The following is a 16,739-nucleotide window of genomic DNA, read 5'->3' as shown; positions in this document are numbered from 1 at the left end:
TTTAAAACTTATTTTTTACGAACTGGTAGCCTGTGTAATTCTTATTTACCTAAAGTTTTAATTAAAATTCTTGACTTAAAGTCGGGATTTTGGCTAAGTTTTCTCTCGGAAAAAAGTAGGCGGTAGATGATGAAAAGTTTAAATTAGAACATTAGACATTCCACTCGAAGTATGACTCATAGGGATGTATGAAGTAAGAGAGTCAAAGTAGCAAAGGGCAAATTAAAGTTATCATGTATAGCTTAATTGAATCTACAAAAATAACTGTAACTCAGTGATGCACTTCTGACATGAAGACTCTCACCCTTTTCCTAGGAATTCTCTTAGTTTTTATTTTAATCATAACTTCAGTCGAAGTTAATTTGGCCTTGATCCTGTGGGAATATTTGTGAACAACCAATGAGCACTCAGCCTTGACTTCACCATTTTTTTCGAAACTAACGTTCTTTGACGAAACTCAGCTGTCCATTCAGAAATTAATCGGAAGTAAGAACGTTCAAGAACGCATCAGCTAAAATTATTTACAATTCCAATATTTCTTAATTAACGGTGAAACTGCAAAAACGCATATCTTGTTGGCGGTGCCTTAAAATCTTGGCTCCCATTTTTATTCAGCAGTGAAGAATATACCAACAATATTGCTCAAAAGTTTTCAAGGTATGGCAATTTGGACTTTACCGTTAAAATAATAAATTATAATATGAAGCCTGCAGCATTACAAACCAAAATACATGTTTTTACAGTTTCATTATGGAAATTATTATCTCAATAAAAACTGCAGCTGAAAGCAGTGAGATGTCCAATAGTTCTCTTTCTTTTTAAACTTCCAATGGGCCGTGGCTGTGCTGCAGTGCTTTTTACAGGACTGAGGTAAGTCACGTTCAATTAACTTATATGAATAGGAAATATAACTCTCTTGCTAATGAAATTATAATCTCTCAAAATAACCATTTCCCTATGACTGGAATTCACAAATGTAGATTGTATTATCAGCGGATGCGGCATTTACCAAGTTCGATTACTTGGTGAACTCTTGGTAATTTCAGATCCATCAAACTTTCTTTGAAAGCATGGTTTGTGAAACATGCACTATTCATCGAAAAAAAAAGAATAATAACAAATTCCGGAAGCTTTGCAGAGAGGACAGTCTGCACCTTTGTGCATTCTTGTCAGAAAAAACTAGGATCTAAGTTGTAAGCGCAGTCGAGCTCAGATTTGCCCATGGTTTCTTGTAGTTTCCAAGAGAGCTCCTCTAACACAGTCAAGAAAGAGAGACTTGCCGTAACACTGAGGGGGCGACAAAAATTCTTAAGAAATAACTGAATTTTTATGTTCAAGGCTGGTTTAAAAGCGAGTCCTACTTTTTAGAAACATTTTTATAGTTTTAATTTGCTTGTATGAGATTAGAGGAAATAATAGCAGGATAATTTAATTTTCAACTGACTGGCCATTTACCAATTTTTTTTATACTCGATTCGAAGTTTATAGTCAATGGACTTTGTTTTTACTGTTGATTCTTATTTTTGAGAGGGAGGTGTAGCTGCATATTACATTCGTCTTTTTTTTTTTTTTTTTTTTTTGGTTCTTAACGTGAGTAGGTGCTCTTAGCTTCTGAAAAACCAACTCCTCTTCTTATTTATCTTGTTTGTACCCATCTTCTCATTTGCTGTAATTTACGAAAAATGGAACACGCTACCTATATCTGTATTTTGTCATAAGGACAGTTAAACGCCATTTTCCTGTCCAAATCACCACTTCTTAAGCTTGAGGAAAAGTATCTTTTTCTCATTTATTTAATTTATGTTTCTGTTCTTCTCAATTGTAATGTTTTAAATTCAGAAAAATACAAATATTTTTAAAAAAATTGTAATTAAACTTGACTTTTCATTTCCCAATATTTTACCCAATAAGAATGGACCACCAAACAGGGTACAGCGTTTAGGATTACAATTTGTGTTTCATTATCAAAATTTTATGCAGAATATACGATGGATGCAATTCCTTACCCAGTCCAGTGATCCAGTGACATACATGTACCTACCTCTCAACAAAATCGCCAACAAAATTACAAGATTTATTTTAAAAAATTTCAAAAAGTTCTCAACTCCAGGTCATTGTTTGAATATTATAAGAGTATTTTCAAAATAGGTAATTCCTGGTTCGTTTTGAAGTTTTTTCTCTCCGCTGTTTTCAATAGTACCCAAGTATTATTTTAACTGGAATGTTGCAATAGGTATATTGCAATAATGTTTTTGTAAAATAACTACAATATGTGCAATATTATTGAACCTAAACCTCAACATTACTGAGAACGATCTTTTTTTCGATTTTTTCATTTAAAGAAAAAATTGTGCTTCATTTGGGAGTACAATCGAAATCTTTTAGGGCTACAAATTTGGGAATTTTATTTGGAAAAAAGGTTAGTCATGCTGCGCCATTTTTTCATAAATAAGCATCCAAATTTTTTTGGACCAAAGATCAGTCCTGATTTCTGAAAAGTTTAACCAGAAAAGAAAAAAAAGAAGAGACAAAAAAAAAGATATTAATTTAAGATACCCAAGTATTTTCTTTTAAGAAATGGGAAAAAGAAGTTCTAATGGTCTCAAAAGAGAAAACCAACTCGGCCAAAACAAATAGGTGATACAAACCCTATTGGGAGGTAATGTCCACTTGAGATTCGCCTTCAATTTTATTACATAGGCAACATAAATACCTACCCCTGAGCGCGAGTCGAGGCCGGATCAAGGAGGTGGCCACATGGGCTGCGGCCAATGGCGGCAAATCTAGAGGGCGGCAAATTTTGCATTTTTTTTAAGTGTAGGTATAAAAAAATATCGGAATTAGAAAAAAAAATTACAACCGAGAAAAGGCGAAAAAATCTCTCATTTCCTGAGAGTATAGTAATTTTTAATTTTGTCGTCTTTCAGTGATACATAAGAGACAGCACCTTTAAGTAGTCGAGTTAAGAGAGAAACCAAACACGCAGTTTGGCCTGGAACGGCGCGGCGCAGAGAGCAATGATGACGAAGACTTGAGATGAAAAGAAGAAGCCCTCGGCGCGGCGATCGGCATGTAACACATTTTAGAGCCTACAAGACTGCACGAATACTTCTCGCATTGGATCAAACACAGTGCGGTCATTGCGGTCAGCGTGAGACGGATAGCGCCTACAAGAATGCATGAATACTTCACGCATTGCGCCAAACACAGTGCGGTCAGCGCGAAACGCATGGCGCCTTCAAGACTGCGTGAATACTTCACGCATTGCGCCAATCAACGTGTCTGCGCGGCGCGGCGGCGGAAGTTAAAACCATTAAACCACATCGCGCGAAACGCATGGCGCCTTCAAGACTGCGTGAATACTTCACGCATTGCGCCAATCGACGCGTCTGCGCGGCGCGGCGGCGGAAGTTAAAACCATCTCAATTTTCTATTCTTTCTTTACCACCACGAACGCGTACCTTGTACCTAAATATTTTACGGATCAAAATTGCCCGGGGCTGAATTTTGGCCGTATCCTTCCATCGATACAAAATTATACTTAAGATGTCATCGGACGAGTCACGACAACACTTAAGTCCATTCTAGCGCCTCTCTGATTAGTCAATGGTGCGGTTGGAACTCATCGACGGATGTTATTGCATTTTTGCATTAAAGTGCTGAGAAGATTTTGGCCCATGGACCATGCAGAGGAAAAATAGCAGACCTGCTCCAGACAGTAGGCACTACATTTGTCTCCTTTTATTTTTATTTATTTTATTTCATTTTCACTTTAATGTATACTATGAACATTATTTTTATTCGAAAAATGCGCGTGGAAAGATATATAAGATTGGGGGGGGGGGGGGGGGGCTCAATTACTCCGTCGCCTTACCAGCCCCCCCCCCCCCCCCTTCGCCTTCCGGCAGCATTTGACGGCACAAGCGCCGAGACAAATCGCTCTGTCAGTTCTGAGGACTTGCGTTGAAAAAAAAACCGAAATGAAACACCAACGTGCGTTAATGCATTAACGCCTCTGAGGAGGCGCAGAATTTCATTTCCTACCTAATCACATCCGCTTTGAATCAATGTTGAAAGAGGGACCAGGATTCAGAAAGGAAGAGTGCAAAAGATAGCAATCTTCATTCATTCCATGGTTCATTCATCGACCGCGGAACTAGAATCAAATCGTTTGACACCTTGCCAAACAGGAATATTTAAATAAATAATCAAAGATGTAAGCAAAGAATGACATACTCTGATGAGTTATTGAATACCCAACGTAACGGTATTAATTTATTACGAGTGTATGACCCGACCTGAGAGAAACTGGTTTTTAGATATTACGTGGCGTAGCGCTCTTGTGACTTGAGACTTCAATCCCTTGATCGCTGGGTCGCGGCCAGTCAGCTAGTCAGCAACATGCGACGCAACCATCAACGCAACACATAACCCGCTGTGCATGCCAAGTGTCCCCTCTCTCCCTCCCATTCCTCCGATGTTCTCTTATCAATTGTTATTGTTTTCATTCAATTCGTGCGCATGATTTTGACTGTTCGTTCTGTTTCAAGCCTTTAATTTCGAGACATTTTTCTCACTGCGTTTATTTTTTTACTCTTACGAAAAAATTTCGCGTTTGCTGCCGTGCCTTCGGTAAATCGTGCGTGCGACGGAGCACCTGTGACTGTGAGGGCCTCGCATTCTTCGAACTTTCACTTTTTACCTTGAAGTTGGGTTAAAACAAACTGGGAAAGAACATAGGATCTTGTGGTAATTAATTCTAAGCATGATGATTCTCACTTTCTCCTTTTCTCTTTCTCACTTGCAATTTTACAATAATCCTCCCAGGCTTTGATTTATTTGTATTATTTTCCTTCTTATCACAATGTTCAGTAAATTAGTGAGGTGTAGTTCATCCTTCAAGAATGTTAAAACTGTTGAAGCTTTTGTAAGGAGCAGTGCCAGTGAAAAATGTCTTACTGTGTGTTGTGTGAATCTCAAAAGAGACTTCAGTGTCAGCCGCAGCACAGCATCTGTCTCAGGAAATCCATCTCATAGTCAAAGGCCAGACTGGAATCGAGCTGTATCTGAAGCTGAGAAAATTGTCGGATATCCTACTTCGTTCTTGAGTCTTCGTTGGCTGCTCAGTGATGAAATCGCGAACGTAGCCCTTCATCTGAGGAAACTTGTCGGCTCCAATCATCCTCTGCTGAAAACAGCAAAGTAAGTTTACTCATCATCTAGTGTCTTTTTCTAATTAAACCTCTTAATTTTTGTCACTTTCTCCTTACGAATCAAATTGTGCAACCTTAAGTTGCACAATATGGAAGGGAATTCATTCTATTTCATCACTATTCTCCCACATTTTCAGCTCTTCTAATTTCTGATCCTTGCCTTCATAATATGATAAGTTCCTCGAAACCTTCAATTATGGTGAGGGAACACCGCTAGCATGCCTTTCTAATTTAGTTTATAAGGACAATTATATTCTACCCTTTCCTTGTATCTAAAAGCTTGTTCAACAGACGGCTTTTGCTTCGACAGCAATCCGCATTTTCATCAGCAGTTTTTTTCATCTTTGTTTTTATCTAATGTGTAACGCACTTATTTTTTAAAGTTAAAACTGAAAGTTGACTTGAATATTTCATTTCGCTTCAGAATAGATATCTTGTGATCTCTTGGTTTTACAGATTTTAAACGTTAGCAATCGCTGGCTGTCTTAAGCCTGCTTTCCTACGAACCAAAGCTGCACATTTGCAGTAATGCACTGACGTTGAACCAGAAGAGTTTTTACTAAATTTTCCAAATGCATCAAGACTTGTGTTATATTGCCACAGTTTCAAAAGTAGAAAAATTTTCAGTACTTTAGTTAAAATATTTTAACTTCTACATCAAGCTGCATAACTCTGTGTTGCATTAAATGTAAGTTCTCTCGCTATTTCAAAATCAGCGATTGGGCGGTAAAACAATGAAAAATTACATTTTCGTTTGCGTTTTGTAAATTTCCATGCATATGTTGCTATGATGAGAAATGACCTATCACACTTCATTACAAAAAATGTATGTCATTTTACTATACTGTAGAATATTCTTTTAAAATATCAGAATTTCATAAAATTTACTCGGTAAAATACCTACCCTCTCATCACAGCACTATATTAAATTCTTATTTTATTTTATTTCTTTTTCTGCAGGAGTTTGCTGTATAATGGCCGTAATAACATGCAAGCATGGGGGCTCATTGTTCTTCTTATCTCTAAAGCTGCTGGACATTTGAATGTCGAAGAAATGGAGGAAGACAAAGCAGCAGGAGTATTACACAGGTGAGCATATTTTGTGATACTAGAAAGCAATCTTTAGTCCAAGCACAAATACTCGACTGCTGGGAAGAATTTTTTTTAAAATTATATTACTCAGTGTATACTACTCGGTCGCTGAATTGGCCCTTTGACAATCTGCTTGCTTCTCTTTTCGTGATTTATTTCTCAATGAATTAGGTTCAAGTAGACAAGTTTTCCTAATTTGAAAACTCCAAACACAACCGAAGATGACCTGAGGCTTGAGAGAAATGTGGTGCAAGGCCAAGCAAAGCTGTAAACCAGGCATACCTTGAATTTCTCAAGTTCAGTGCCATCGATGAATCGAAAATGTAATATTACATCAGAGCTTAATGAATTGCATATCAACTTGAAGGAAGCTACACTACAGAGTTGCCAAGTGAAGCAAATTGATAGCAACCCAATCGCCCCTTGTGCAATGGGAGGGATCGTTCTGATGTAATATTGGCAACTTTCGCATTTTAATATTGATTTGGCTACACTGAACCAGTCTGTTGTGGACAAACTGTATTTCCATGTTACTTACCAAACAAGTTTTTTAACATCTTCTCAGTGCTCAGTTTTTAATTACCTTTCTGCCCTCAAAAAAAAAAAAAAAAAAAAAAAAAAAACCAGTGACAATCAAGTACCTACTTGTGATCTAATTGGAGGGATAAGAATCAACCTAGGCTTGAAAGATAATACTTTTATAGTCCAAAAAGATCATGTAGCCTCACAGACCTAACAAATTAAAAATGAATGTATTAAGGCTGAAGTAGTGACAGTAATGTTTCTTCCCATTTTCAGAGAAAACCCCTAATCCCAAAATGTAGGGGCTCATAGACATCCCACTGCTCATTTCTCCTTTTTTTACTGCAAGAATATTAAAAATTTATTCTTGTCAGACCAGCTGAGCGTAGTTACCTGTTAAGAGAAAATGAGAGTGTTGTAGTTACATCCCTCTCCCTGTAATGCAGTGAACTCAGAGAAGATGATCTGATATTGCTCAATCTATGGAAAGTGATGAACTGTCAATAATCAGAGCTCATTCGATGGCAGGCCCCAGTAAGCTTGTGACCTGGTTTTACCAGCCACCGGTCGAGGAGGATTATGCAGGAAGATCAAGTGACCAGTCAGCCTTGCACCTATGTGTCGAATCAGTTCATTGAGCACTCTATGCATGACTAGTTCCTTACTCCTGATCTGCTCTCTGTTGGATAATCTGCCATGGTTCACCGGTCGTATCTCAGATCTTGATTCTGCGTGACTCTCAGGAGGAGCTCTCAAATGCCCCTCAAATTCTCTAAAGAGGAGACATTTCTAGAAATGAAAAAACTAAGATTTTGAAACTGGAGGGTTTTGGAAATTTTTAAAGGAATTGACAGATTTCACTACATTCCCCGCAGGTCTATCTTCTGTCTGCGAGTATTTTTACTTCTAATTTTTCAAAAACTGTGTGCGGTATTATCTATGGAGCAAACCATTTTACCTAAATTATTGAATTTAATAATATATAATTGTACTTACACAATTTTTCTTAATAATTTATGAATGCATATTTTGTTTCTTTATTTTCTTCTTTTAAGATAGGTAGGTAATATTGCAGTGACATAGCATTTTGGGGGAGGGGGGGGGGGGGGGCTGGATATCATGTCAAGGGGGCAAAATCATGCTTTCTTTTCTTTCTTTCTTTTTGTTCAGAATTATTCCATTGTTAGTTAAGAAATATCAAAGTCAGTGAGGAGTTAAGGACAAACTATTTACAGAAAATAAACGTTCGAACATCCGAAAATTATTGAGAGTTTCCGTGTGGGTATCATTACAGAACAATAAGTGCTGCAAGATAAGCTGATAAATAATTTATTTATTTCACAGTAAAAAGTAATCTTTATAAGCAGAAGAATATTTTTCATCTAAATTACAAAATTAAAAAAAGTGCCCTTAATTTTACGCTGTACCTTGGTCAATTTTTACAAGTAGTAAAGAGGGGGTGGCAGGGAGCATGGTTGAAAGGAGGAAAGAGGATGAACAAAAATATCTGCCTTGGATATCTAAATGTCAGGCTGTGCCTCTGACAATGTGAGCTAATGTCCTTTTTTTCTTTTTTAAATTTTGGATGATCCCGGATTGCTCTCTCATGTTTTAATAATTTTTTTTCTCAGCCAAAGGGCCTTGGCAGAAGTGACGGAAATGATCCGGACTAGTCATCTTGTCCACAAAGGGCTTGTCAATATTTATCCTGGCCTATACCCGGAACCTGGTGTGCTAAATGACATGACTTTCGGAAATAAGATTGCTCTTCTAAGTGGTGATTATCTTCTGGGAAATTCCTGTGCTGAACTCGCTTCACTTCGCAATCAAGATGTAAGTGAAAGACTATTTCAACAGTGTAAGTCCGCAACCACGTATCTCGGTTTGCAACGCTGCAGACTTCCTGACATACTTTATTTTTTTAATGAAAAATCACTCTATGGCAATTCTTAAAAACTGCTGTGATTTTCTTCTCAGTGCCAAGAAAATTCTGCAAAAACTTCAAGAAATGATGTCGATTTGTTCTCCTTTAAAAGAATAAAATAGGAGCGGAGATTTTCTAACACTGCAAACGAGATACATGGTTGCGGACTTACGCTGTCAATTTAGCATTAATAACGGTTACTCAACTATAGTATAACTTATTCAACTATAACTCATAATTTGTTTCTATTTTTGCAAGATTTATAATCCTCGTTTATAAAACCCTTTCAATCTTAGAGATTTTGATACAGACGCTACTTAGATGGTTATTTACAGGACCATCACTCAACAGACCGCAGGATTTTTTCAATATTCGTTAACTCCTTATTTTCTATTTCTGGGGAGGCATTTTTTTCTCCATCATACTAAACGGAAGTTAACCTTCTTAGAATTTTCCTCAATTATTTTAATTTTTTAAAAAGAAATTTCAGTTCTTCCGTAATATAACTAAACCTCTCAAGCCTTCCTCAACTTAACTAAGAAAAGATGTTCAGCCCATAGAGTTGAAGTGTTGGTCATCAAGGATGCAAGCTCTCTCTGTGTGAGATCTCTGATGATATGACTCTTCCTATGGTTTTAAACGTCCACGACACAAACTGTTGCTAATTCTTAAATCAATATTTAAAGAAACCTGCAGTGCCATGCTTTGTATGCTCAAGAATTTCAATGTTTGTTCTTTGGAGAGGTACCCAAGGTCTGCAGTGGCAAATATTTTGTTCCATTGAACCAAGCATTATTTATTTCTTACAGTAGGTACTTTAGCTTCTTCTTTTTTTTCTTTCTTCTTTTCCTCTTCCCAAGACTTATTTCATCTAGTTTATCATAGTTAATTTAGTGGTCTGCTCTATATTAATTTGCATTTTTCTTTTCCAAAGCTGCTTCTTATTGAGTACCTAACGTAGGGCATATCATTAAACATGAATTCACAGTTTTTCTTAGTAATGAATATGACAATTCAAGGCATTTCCAGTCCAGAAAATTTACCAGAAAAAACTCAAAGAAGCTGCTCTTTTAAAGCAAGCTAAGCTCTCTTAAAAATTGGCTGAAAATTCATTAAAAAAATTTTAATTCCTCTTAAACAAGACCCTCCTCCTCTGTCAATTGCTTCTCCACAGTCAACTGTACCCGTGCTCAGTTTCGTTTAGTTATTTTTAATGTCCATTTTTCCCACACATAAATTGAAAGAAGTGCTAAAATTTTTAAAAATTTTAAAGTTTTCAATATTCTTTTTTCATCTTGAAACCCTATTTTAAAAAAAAAATTACCCATTATTGTCAATTGTATTATTTTTCTAACAATTTTTTTTTTTTTTCAATTCCTTCTGACTCACTAGTTGGTTGAGCTGATGAGTAGCGCAGTCCGCGATCTTGCGGAAGGTGAATTTCTCGGCCGCCGTGACTTGCAGAACAATCCGTTGCCCTCAAGACCAGATCCAGCAGTGATGCAGGCTCCAAGCCCTCCGCCTGTTCCTGGGCGGCTCCCCCGTACGCCTGCGCTACTTGAGTGGACTCACCGTAATGTTCTTTCCGCTGGAAGTTTATTGGGCAAATCGTGTCAAGGAACACTGAAATTAGCTGGTCATGGAACAGAGCTTCAAGAGCAAGGCTACAAATTTGGGAAACATCTCGCTCTTGCTTGGCAGGTAAGTTTTAGATCCTCTGTCAAAGATGACCTTTGTTTTTCTATCACTCATCTGACGACCAATTTTACTGGCTTATTTTTATATAAGTTAGCCTGCTACTTTAGATCCAATATTTTTCTCCTACATTATATCTCTAGTTTTTGATGTTGTTGTTTTATATTTGTATCACAAAGGATGGTACAATCAAGCAGACGCCTAAATTTGAAGTTTTCATCTTTTTAGTGAAACATGCGTTGCATTGTAATTAACCTATTGACTGCCATTGTGTTTTTCACACACGCTTCCAAAAAACAAATAAATGAGGAAAATTGGAAAATGGGAACATGATAAAATAGGGGTAAAATGTTGAACTAAATAATTGAAGAATTCACGTCATTGAATTAAGTATTTATTAAAGGAATTGACAGCACTTTGTTACACGTTTATAACAAGAAAACGTAGAAGTGAGGTTCGGAGGTGAGAGAAAAAGAAAGAGGGGATGCAGTAGGAAGTGTTGCCTAACTGTAAGGCTGAACAGTACATTTTAACATAAAAAATATGTATGTTTGTCCAGACATGCATTGTTAAAAGGCGCTTGCGACTGGTGGCGTCAGAGGATAATTGTGAATCTGCGGGTCTGCAGCAGTGATTGGGCTTTGGCATCAGCTGAAGTTTTTTGATTCTGTCACATTAACAGGCATAGAAATCAGAATATTAAAATATTGTGTGACACTAAGTTTTTCATTTCTTGTTTATTTTGCAGGCATGCTTAGATCTTGAACCGTTTACCAGTGGTTCGCATTACACACTAGGAACAGCCTTCAATTTGACATCAGCTCCCGTCATGTTCCACCTAGAGCATGATCCATCTTTGTTCGATGAAATCGACAAAGGAATTGAATCGGTCCATGACGTAGATTACACAAAGGTACTTTTCTTCATAACTTCATTCATTAAATTGATCATAAACTTTATATTAATAGTTGTCTCACACAAAGATTACCTTTATTCAGTATCAAAAAACTTGAAGAGTAGGTTACAGCCATCAGAAGTTAAAACTTTTATGAGACACACTCACTAATCATTGAGCGCCCCCAGTATACTCCTTCAACCTTTCAAATCATTTTAAACTGTTAAGAATCCTGCTTTTCATCCCACTTTCATCCTATTTCCATCCCCAGTGTGTACTTATGGTATATCGTCACCTTCCAGGCAAAGTATCACAAGCGCCATGCGACGTTTAAAAATTTCCGCCGCCATTTTATTTCTTTACTGAGAAATTGTTGGTTGAATCTGTTTGGAAATTTCACTAAATTTTATCGGCAGCACAAAGAAAATTTAGTGAAATTTTCGGACAGCTTTGTTGAACAATTTCGCTGTAAAAAATCAAATGGCGGCAGAAATTTTTAAACATCACATGGCGCTTGTGATACTTTGCCTGGAAGGTGACGATATCAAGATCAATAGGTGTAAACACTAATAGTTCCTGCAATCAGCTGGAGTTATTGATCTCTCTATCTCTGTGTCATTTATCATAGCAAAATGCTAGATATAATGGCTAATTTCTTTATGATATTTTGATGTACAATGGAGATGGCTTCCAGCAAGTTGCAAATTCAGCAGAAGGTGTATTGATCCTATTACACTGCAGAATTATGTGTTTTCCTTAGTTTGACCATCAATTCGCTCGAAATTTCACAGCGAATCTTAAAATGTAATGATGGAGTTGAGGAATTTCAGGGTGGGCCCAAAAAAGGCCCTGAACAATACTCCTCCTTTCAAGAAAATTGTTCTTCAGTTTTTCCTGAAAAAATTTAAAAATGAGCAGAGATTTACTATCTTACAATCTGAGTTACAAATTTTTATACTTTAGCCATTTACATGTGCAAAAATTAATATGCAGCAATTACTTTTTTCCTGTTTTGCAAAACTGCCCTCTAATCATTTCTTTTTTTTACTTATCAGGTGCACAGCATTGTCTCTAAAGGCAAGGGATTGGCACTCACAAAACAGCTTCAAAAGGAACACTCAAGGAAGGCAATGGAAGTTTTAGAGGTTTTCCAAGAGAGTGATGCACGCACTGCTCTTTCAAACATAATAGTTGCTATGGGTGAACTTTGACATCTCCTCTACTCCCATGACACAGACATTTGGAAGTAGGGTCTGATTAATCTATTACCCTGCCTATTGTTTAATTTGTGTCCCAAATCAACTTCCTGAAAGCAAACATATTATTACTCAAAATTGTAATTTTTTAAGCGGATGAAAATTCAAACATTTTTCAATGCCACAAAGGCCGTTTCGAAAGTAAGTTCCACAGGCTAATTTCTACAAAATTACTAAGAAAAGAGTAATTCTTAGTGATTACTAATTACTAAGAAATTACTAAATTCAAGCGGTTTAGAATAGTGAAATTTTTGGCCCACTTGGAGCAAGCGTGAATTTTCATAACATGGTTTTAGAGTTGCCTCTTGAAAAATGTAAGTGACAATAATCAGCTTTTTTTAATGACTCACTTTTCACACAGCAGTTTAAACTTATGGATAGAAGATGATATGTACTGCTGCATTGCTGTATCTTTTTTTGTCCACCAAATCTAATTAACTGCAAATCTCTGTCCCGAAAAAATTTTGAAAGGGAAAAATGAGTTATTTTGTTTTCTCTTTTTTCATATTAAAATAAATGTTGATGTAATATAAATGTAAATGTTTTTAAAATTTTCAAAAACATCTATTTTTTTACTTGATAAATCGCTCGATCAATTTTTACACTCTTATGCCTAACACGTGCCTGAAGAAACTTTTTGAATTCAGAAGCACTCAAAGAGAAATCCAAGCCACATGATTTTCATGAAATTCACTTTTTTTTTATAACTGCATCTGAGTGAGATAGGTGGGTGTTGAAAACTGAAAGACAAATAGAGCATCTTATAGAAATGGAAAATGTGCTCTTTAGTCTCTAGTTATGAGCTGTGGGTTTTTTATCCCTGCATTCTTCTCTAAGGGCGATTTGCTAAATCGTTCACAAAAATTTGTATGATCGTCTGTCCTGATTATTTAAACCTATAATGCTATCCAAACTGTCAATGCAAAAAGTAATAGGTTTTAATATCATTGTGATTTTACACTTCTATTTTCCTCTATTCCAAAAGAGTATATAATCAAATGAAGTAAATAGCTTTCTCATTATCTAGCCTATCTTATAGGAGCATACTTAAGTCTCAAGCTATTGATAAAGGTCTTTTTTTTTGCCTAAAATTTTGTGTAAAAGTTGAGGTGTGGGTTTTAACTTGAGTCCAGTATTCTCTACAGTGGCTCCTGGAATATTTTTCTAGATTTGCAAGAGAGTTTGTGTGTTATGAAATAAGATCATCTCTAATTTGTATACTAGAAAGGGTCTTGAATCGAGAGAGTCACAAGCGCTGGAGGTTTGCTCCTCCTGTTTTTGCAAGTTTATTTAATGTTATCAGGTACATTCGTGGACAGCTCTTTATTTTTGACCAAGCAGAATCTTATCTTAAGAGGAAAGCTTTTTTTTATAGCTCACTTGTCGGAGCCTTTGGGGTTACCTACATCTGTGTTTTAACAAACGAGTTCTTTATTGTTGACTTGATTTTATGTTATTTTATTCTTAAATATTTATTTTTTTTATGAAGTTGTTTGTTCCAAAACCAAACATGATAACCATGTTACAATTATGAGAATAATATTTCTTGATTTTGAAAGCTTTAAAACCATTCTCTTTTGAAGAGCAAGTATTTTAAGGTCATTATTAAGTACCTAGCAAAAAACCAAAAAAAGAAACCTAATTTACTATACTTTGTAACTTGTTCTTTGGTATTTATTAACAATTTATTTTGTTATCTGTGGGCATTGTTACTCTACCAGTTTGACTTTAGCCATAGAATAGTTTTTCCTTGTGTTTTGCATCGTAATACTCTTTTTAAAGTTTTCTCACAATACAAGGAATTAGATTATTAAATTTGATTGTCTAGGGATTCTTACATCTAAATTAGCAGATTTGTTGCTGTATCCAAAGTCCCAATTTTCGTTACTCCAAGTATTATTAGCGGCTGATGAATAATCAAGAGAGGTTCTCTTTTTTAATTTGAAGGAGTTTTTCCACGTTTGGTAGGAAATTTTTAATTGTAAAAATTATTCTCCACTGCCTTGTGCCACTGAATAATTTTGACTGTGATTCGTCAAATCCTCTTGGTTTTACTCTCTGAGGCAACCGAAAATCAAATTTTACTCCATTAAATATGCTTAGCACTGATTTTAGTCATTGTTTTTTATTGGAAACGATTCATTGTTAGCCTCTGGACGTTTTTCGTGCTTTTTGTTTTGGTTTGTTGATTTTTACTGAAATGTATCTGATTTTCTTGTGCAATATAATATTTATTGGTGCCATTCAACCAAATTGGCTTTTCACAAGTTTTCAGAATAACCATCTATCATCTCCTTTAATTTGTATAGTCTTGCATGAACTAAGGGACACTTTCTTCCTGGAACATGCCAGTATAGAAACAATTTTTTTCCAACCACCCCCTAAAAATTTCGCCAACCCTTGCTGAGATATTTTGACAAGACTCTCATATCACATGTCATTTACATTTGTCTGTTCTATGAGCAGCTCAAATAAATTATTCTGTGACCAGTCACATGACCCAACTTTGTCATCATCTCTAATACTGTTTAGCTAATGAACTGCAACATGTTTTGGGTTCTTTTTATTATATTGTATTTTATTCTTTTTATTTATTATTTTTTTTGCCATAAACGTCCAGTTACCAAATGTGTGTTTTGTATCAATTTTCTCGTGAAGTCCTTTTCTCTTGAGAGAATCATATTTTGATCGAGTCTGAAAATTGAGAATTTCATCAGCCCTTTCTCTGTAATTAAAATTAAATTTTTCCGTTTTGAGGTTGTTCTTTTTCGTTTTTAGCAACACTATACAATTAATAAGTCCTCCCCAGCAAAAGAGTGAAGACAGTTTTCCTTTGTTAAAAATAGTATTGTTTTTGCAGAAAAAACAGCACAGCAGCTTTATCATGTGAATCAGGTTCTGTGGCAGAAATTTTATAGAACCACAGTAAATTTCTTTTTGGAAAACACACCTAACAAATTAATCATGTATATTTTGTAATTTTTCTCCTTTGTATACAAAAAATGAATACCGTTATGAATACTCATACAAATTCAGTTATTATTTTAAGTGTTTTTTCATCTTGTTATATTTTATTACCAAATATTATCCATTCATTATAAGAATAAGTAGTGTTAATTTTTAATTTATTAATAATTACAATTGGATTTAGGCATTCATGCCGAACAGTTTTACCTCAAACGAAAGTGCATCGGAGACTAGTTTCAAATTCCTTTACAATATTTTTTTCTTCTGTCCTCTTTTTGTCTAATGAAATTGTGTGCAGTTAATTTTGCATGATCCAATTTTAGCAAATGGTCAATTTACCTTCTCAATCAACATGAAACATTATCTATTTGTTCATCTGTGTTATGATTCAAACAGTCGTATCCATTTATGATTAAAATGTTATGATTTCAGAATGATTTCTTTTGTATGTACTTTATTTTTAATAAAGACCTCAGAGCTTATATTCACTTTATTTAAGTGATGTTCAATAAATCCTCATTTTTTAACGAATTAGTATATTTTACTTCCACATCGATCCTTTGACTCTTTTCATTCACAATGATTAGCTGTCTCCAAAGTACCCCATTTGTAGGATTTATGAGCCATGTCTCTAGAAACTCTAAAGAATTCGATGGTGCAAGTCGGCAATCACATAACTCGGTTAGTAACGAAGCAGACGTCCTGTCATACTACAGTTTTTAAACGGAAAACTACTCAATGGCAATTCTTTAAAACTGCTGTGATTTTTCTCCTCTGTGCGAAGAAAATTCTGCATAAACTTTAAAGAACGATGTCGATTTATTCTCCTTTAAAAAATAACATAGAGGTAGAGACTTTCAGACACCGCAAACGAGATATGTGATTGCGGACTTGCGTCGTCGTTTACTATCTATTGTAGATATATTTAAATGTGTTAAAAGATTAATTGAACATCCGTGACTGCCAGTATAATTAGATACACTTTCCTATAAATCACCTATGAGAAGAAAAACCTTAGTGCCAGTCACTGAGCTGTAATACTAGTACCGCTATTCAGAGAAGTGTTTTACAAACATTTTGACACAAAAAAACCTCAAGTTTAATACACTTTAGAAAGTACGTACATTCAAGCTCATCAAAGCTCAGTTTAACTTGAAGCAAAAAAACTCGTACAT

At 35.5% G+C, this 16,739-nt stretch overlaps 1 protein-coding gene across 1 annotated transcript; it reads left to right on the top strand.

Annotated features, from left to right (window-relative positions):
• The first annotated feature begins 4,423 nt into the window (after window positions 1–4,423).
• Pdss2 (Decaprenyl diphosphate synthase subunit 2) lies at window positions 4,424–16,095 on the top strand. Its single transcript, XM_019044473.2, has 6 exons — window positions 4,424–5,202; window positions 6,174–6,302; window positions 8,459–8,660; window positions 10,144–10,452; window positions 11,195–11,359; window positions 12,397–16,095. Exons 1-6 carry the CDS (start codon window positions 4,865–4,867, stop codon window positions 12,550–12,552), a joined length of 1,299 nt encoding a protein of 432 aa, XP_018900018.2. The 5' UTR covers window positions 4,424–4,864; the 3' UTR covers window positions 12,553–16,095.
• The last annotated feature ends 644 nt before the right edge of the window (window positions 16,096–16,739 follow it).

The sequence above is a fragment of the Bemisia tabaci genome, chromosome 3 (assembly GCF_918797505.1).
Source record: "Bemisia tabaci chromosome 3, PGI_BMITA_v3".
Classification (NCBI taxonomy): Eukaryota; Metazoa; Arthropoda; class Insecta; order Hemiptera; family Aleyrodidae; genus Bemisia; species Bemisia tabaci.
This window is presented reverse-complemented; position numbering and strand designations above follow the sequence as displayed.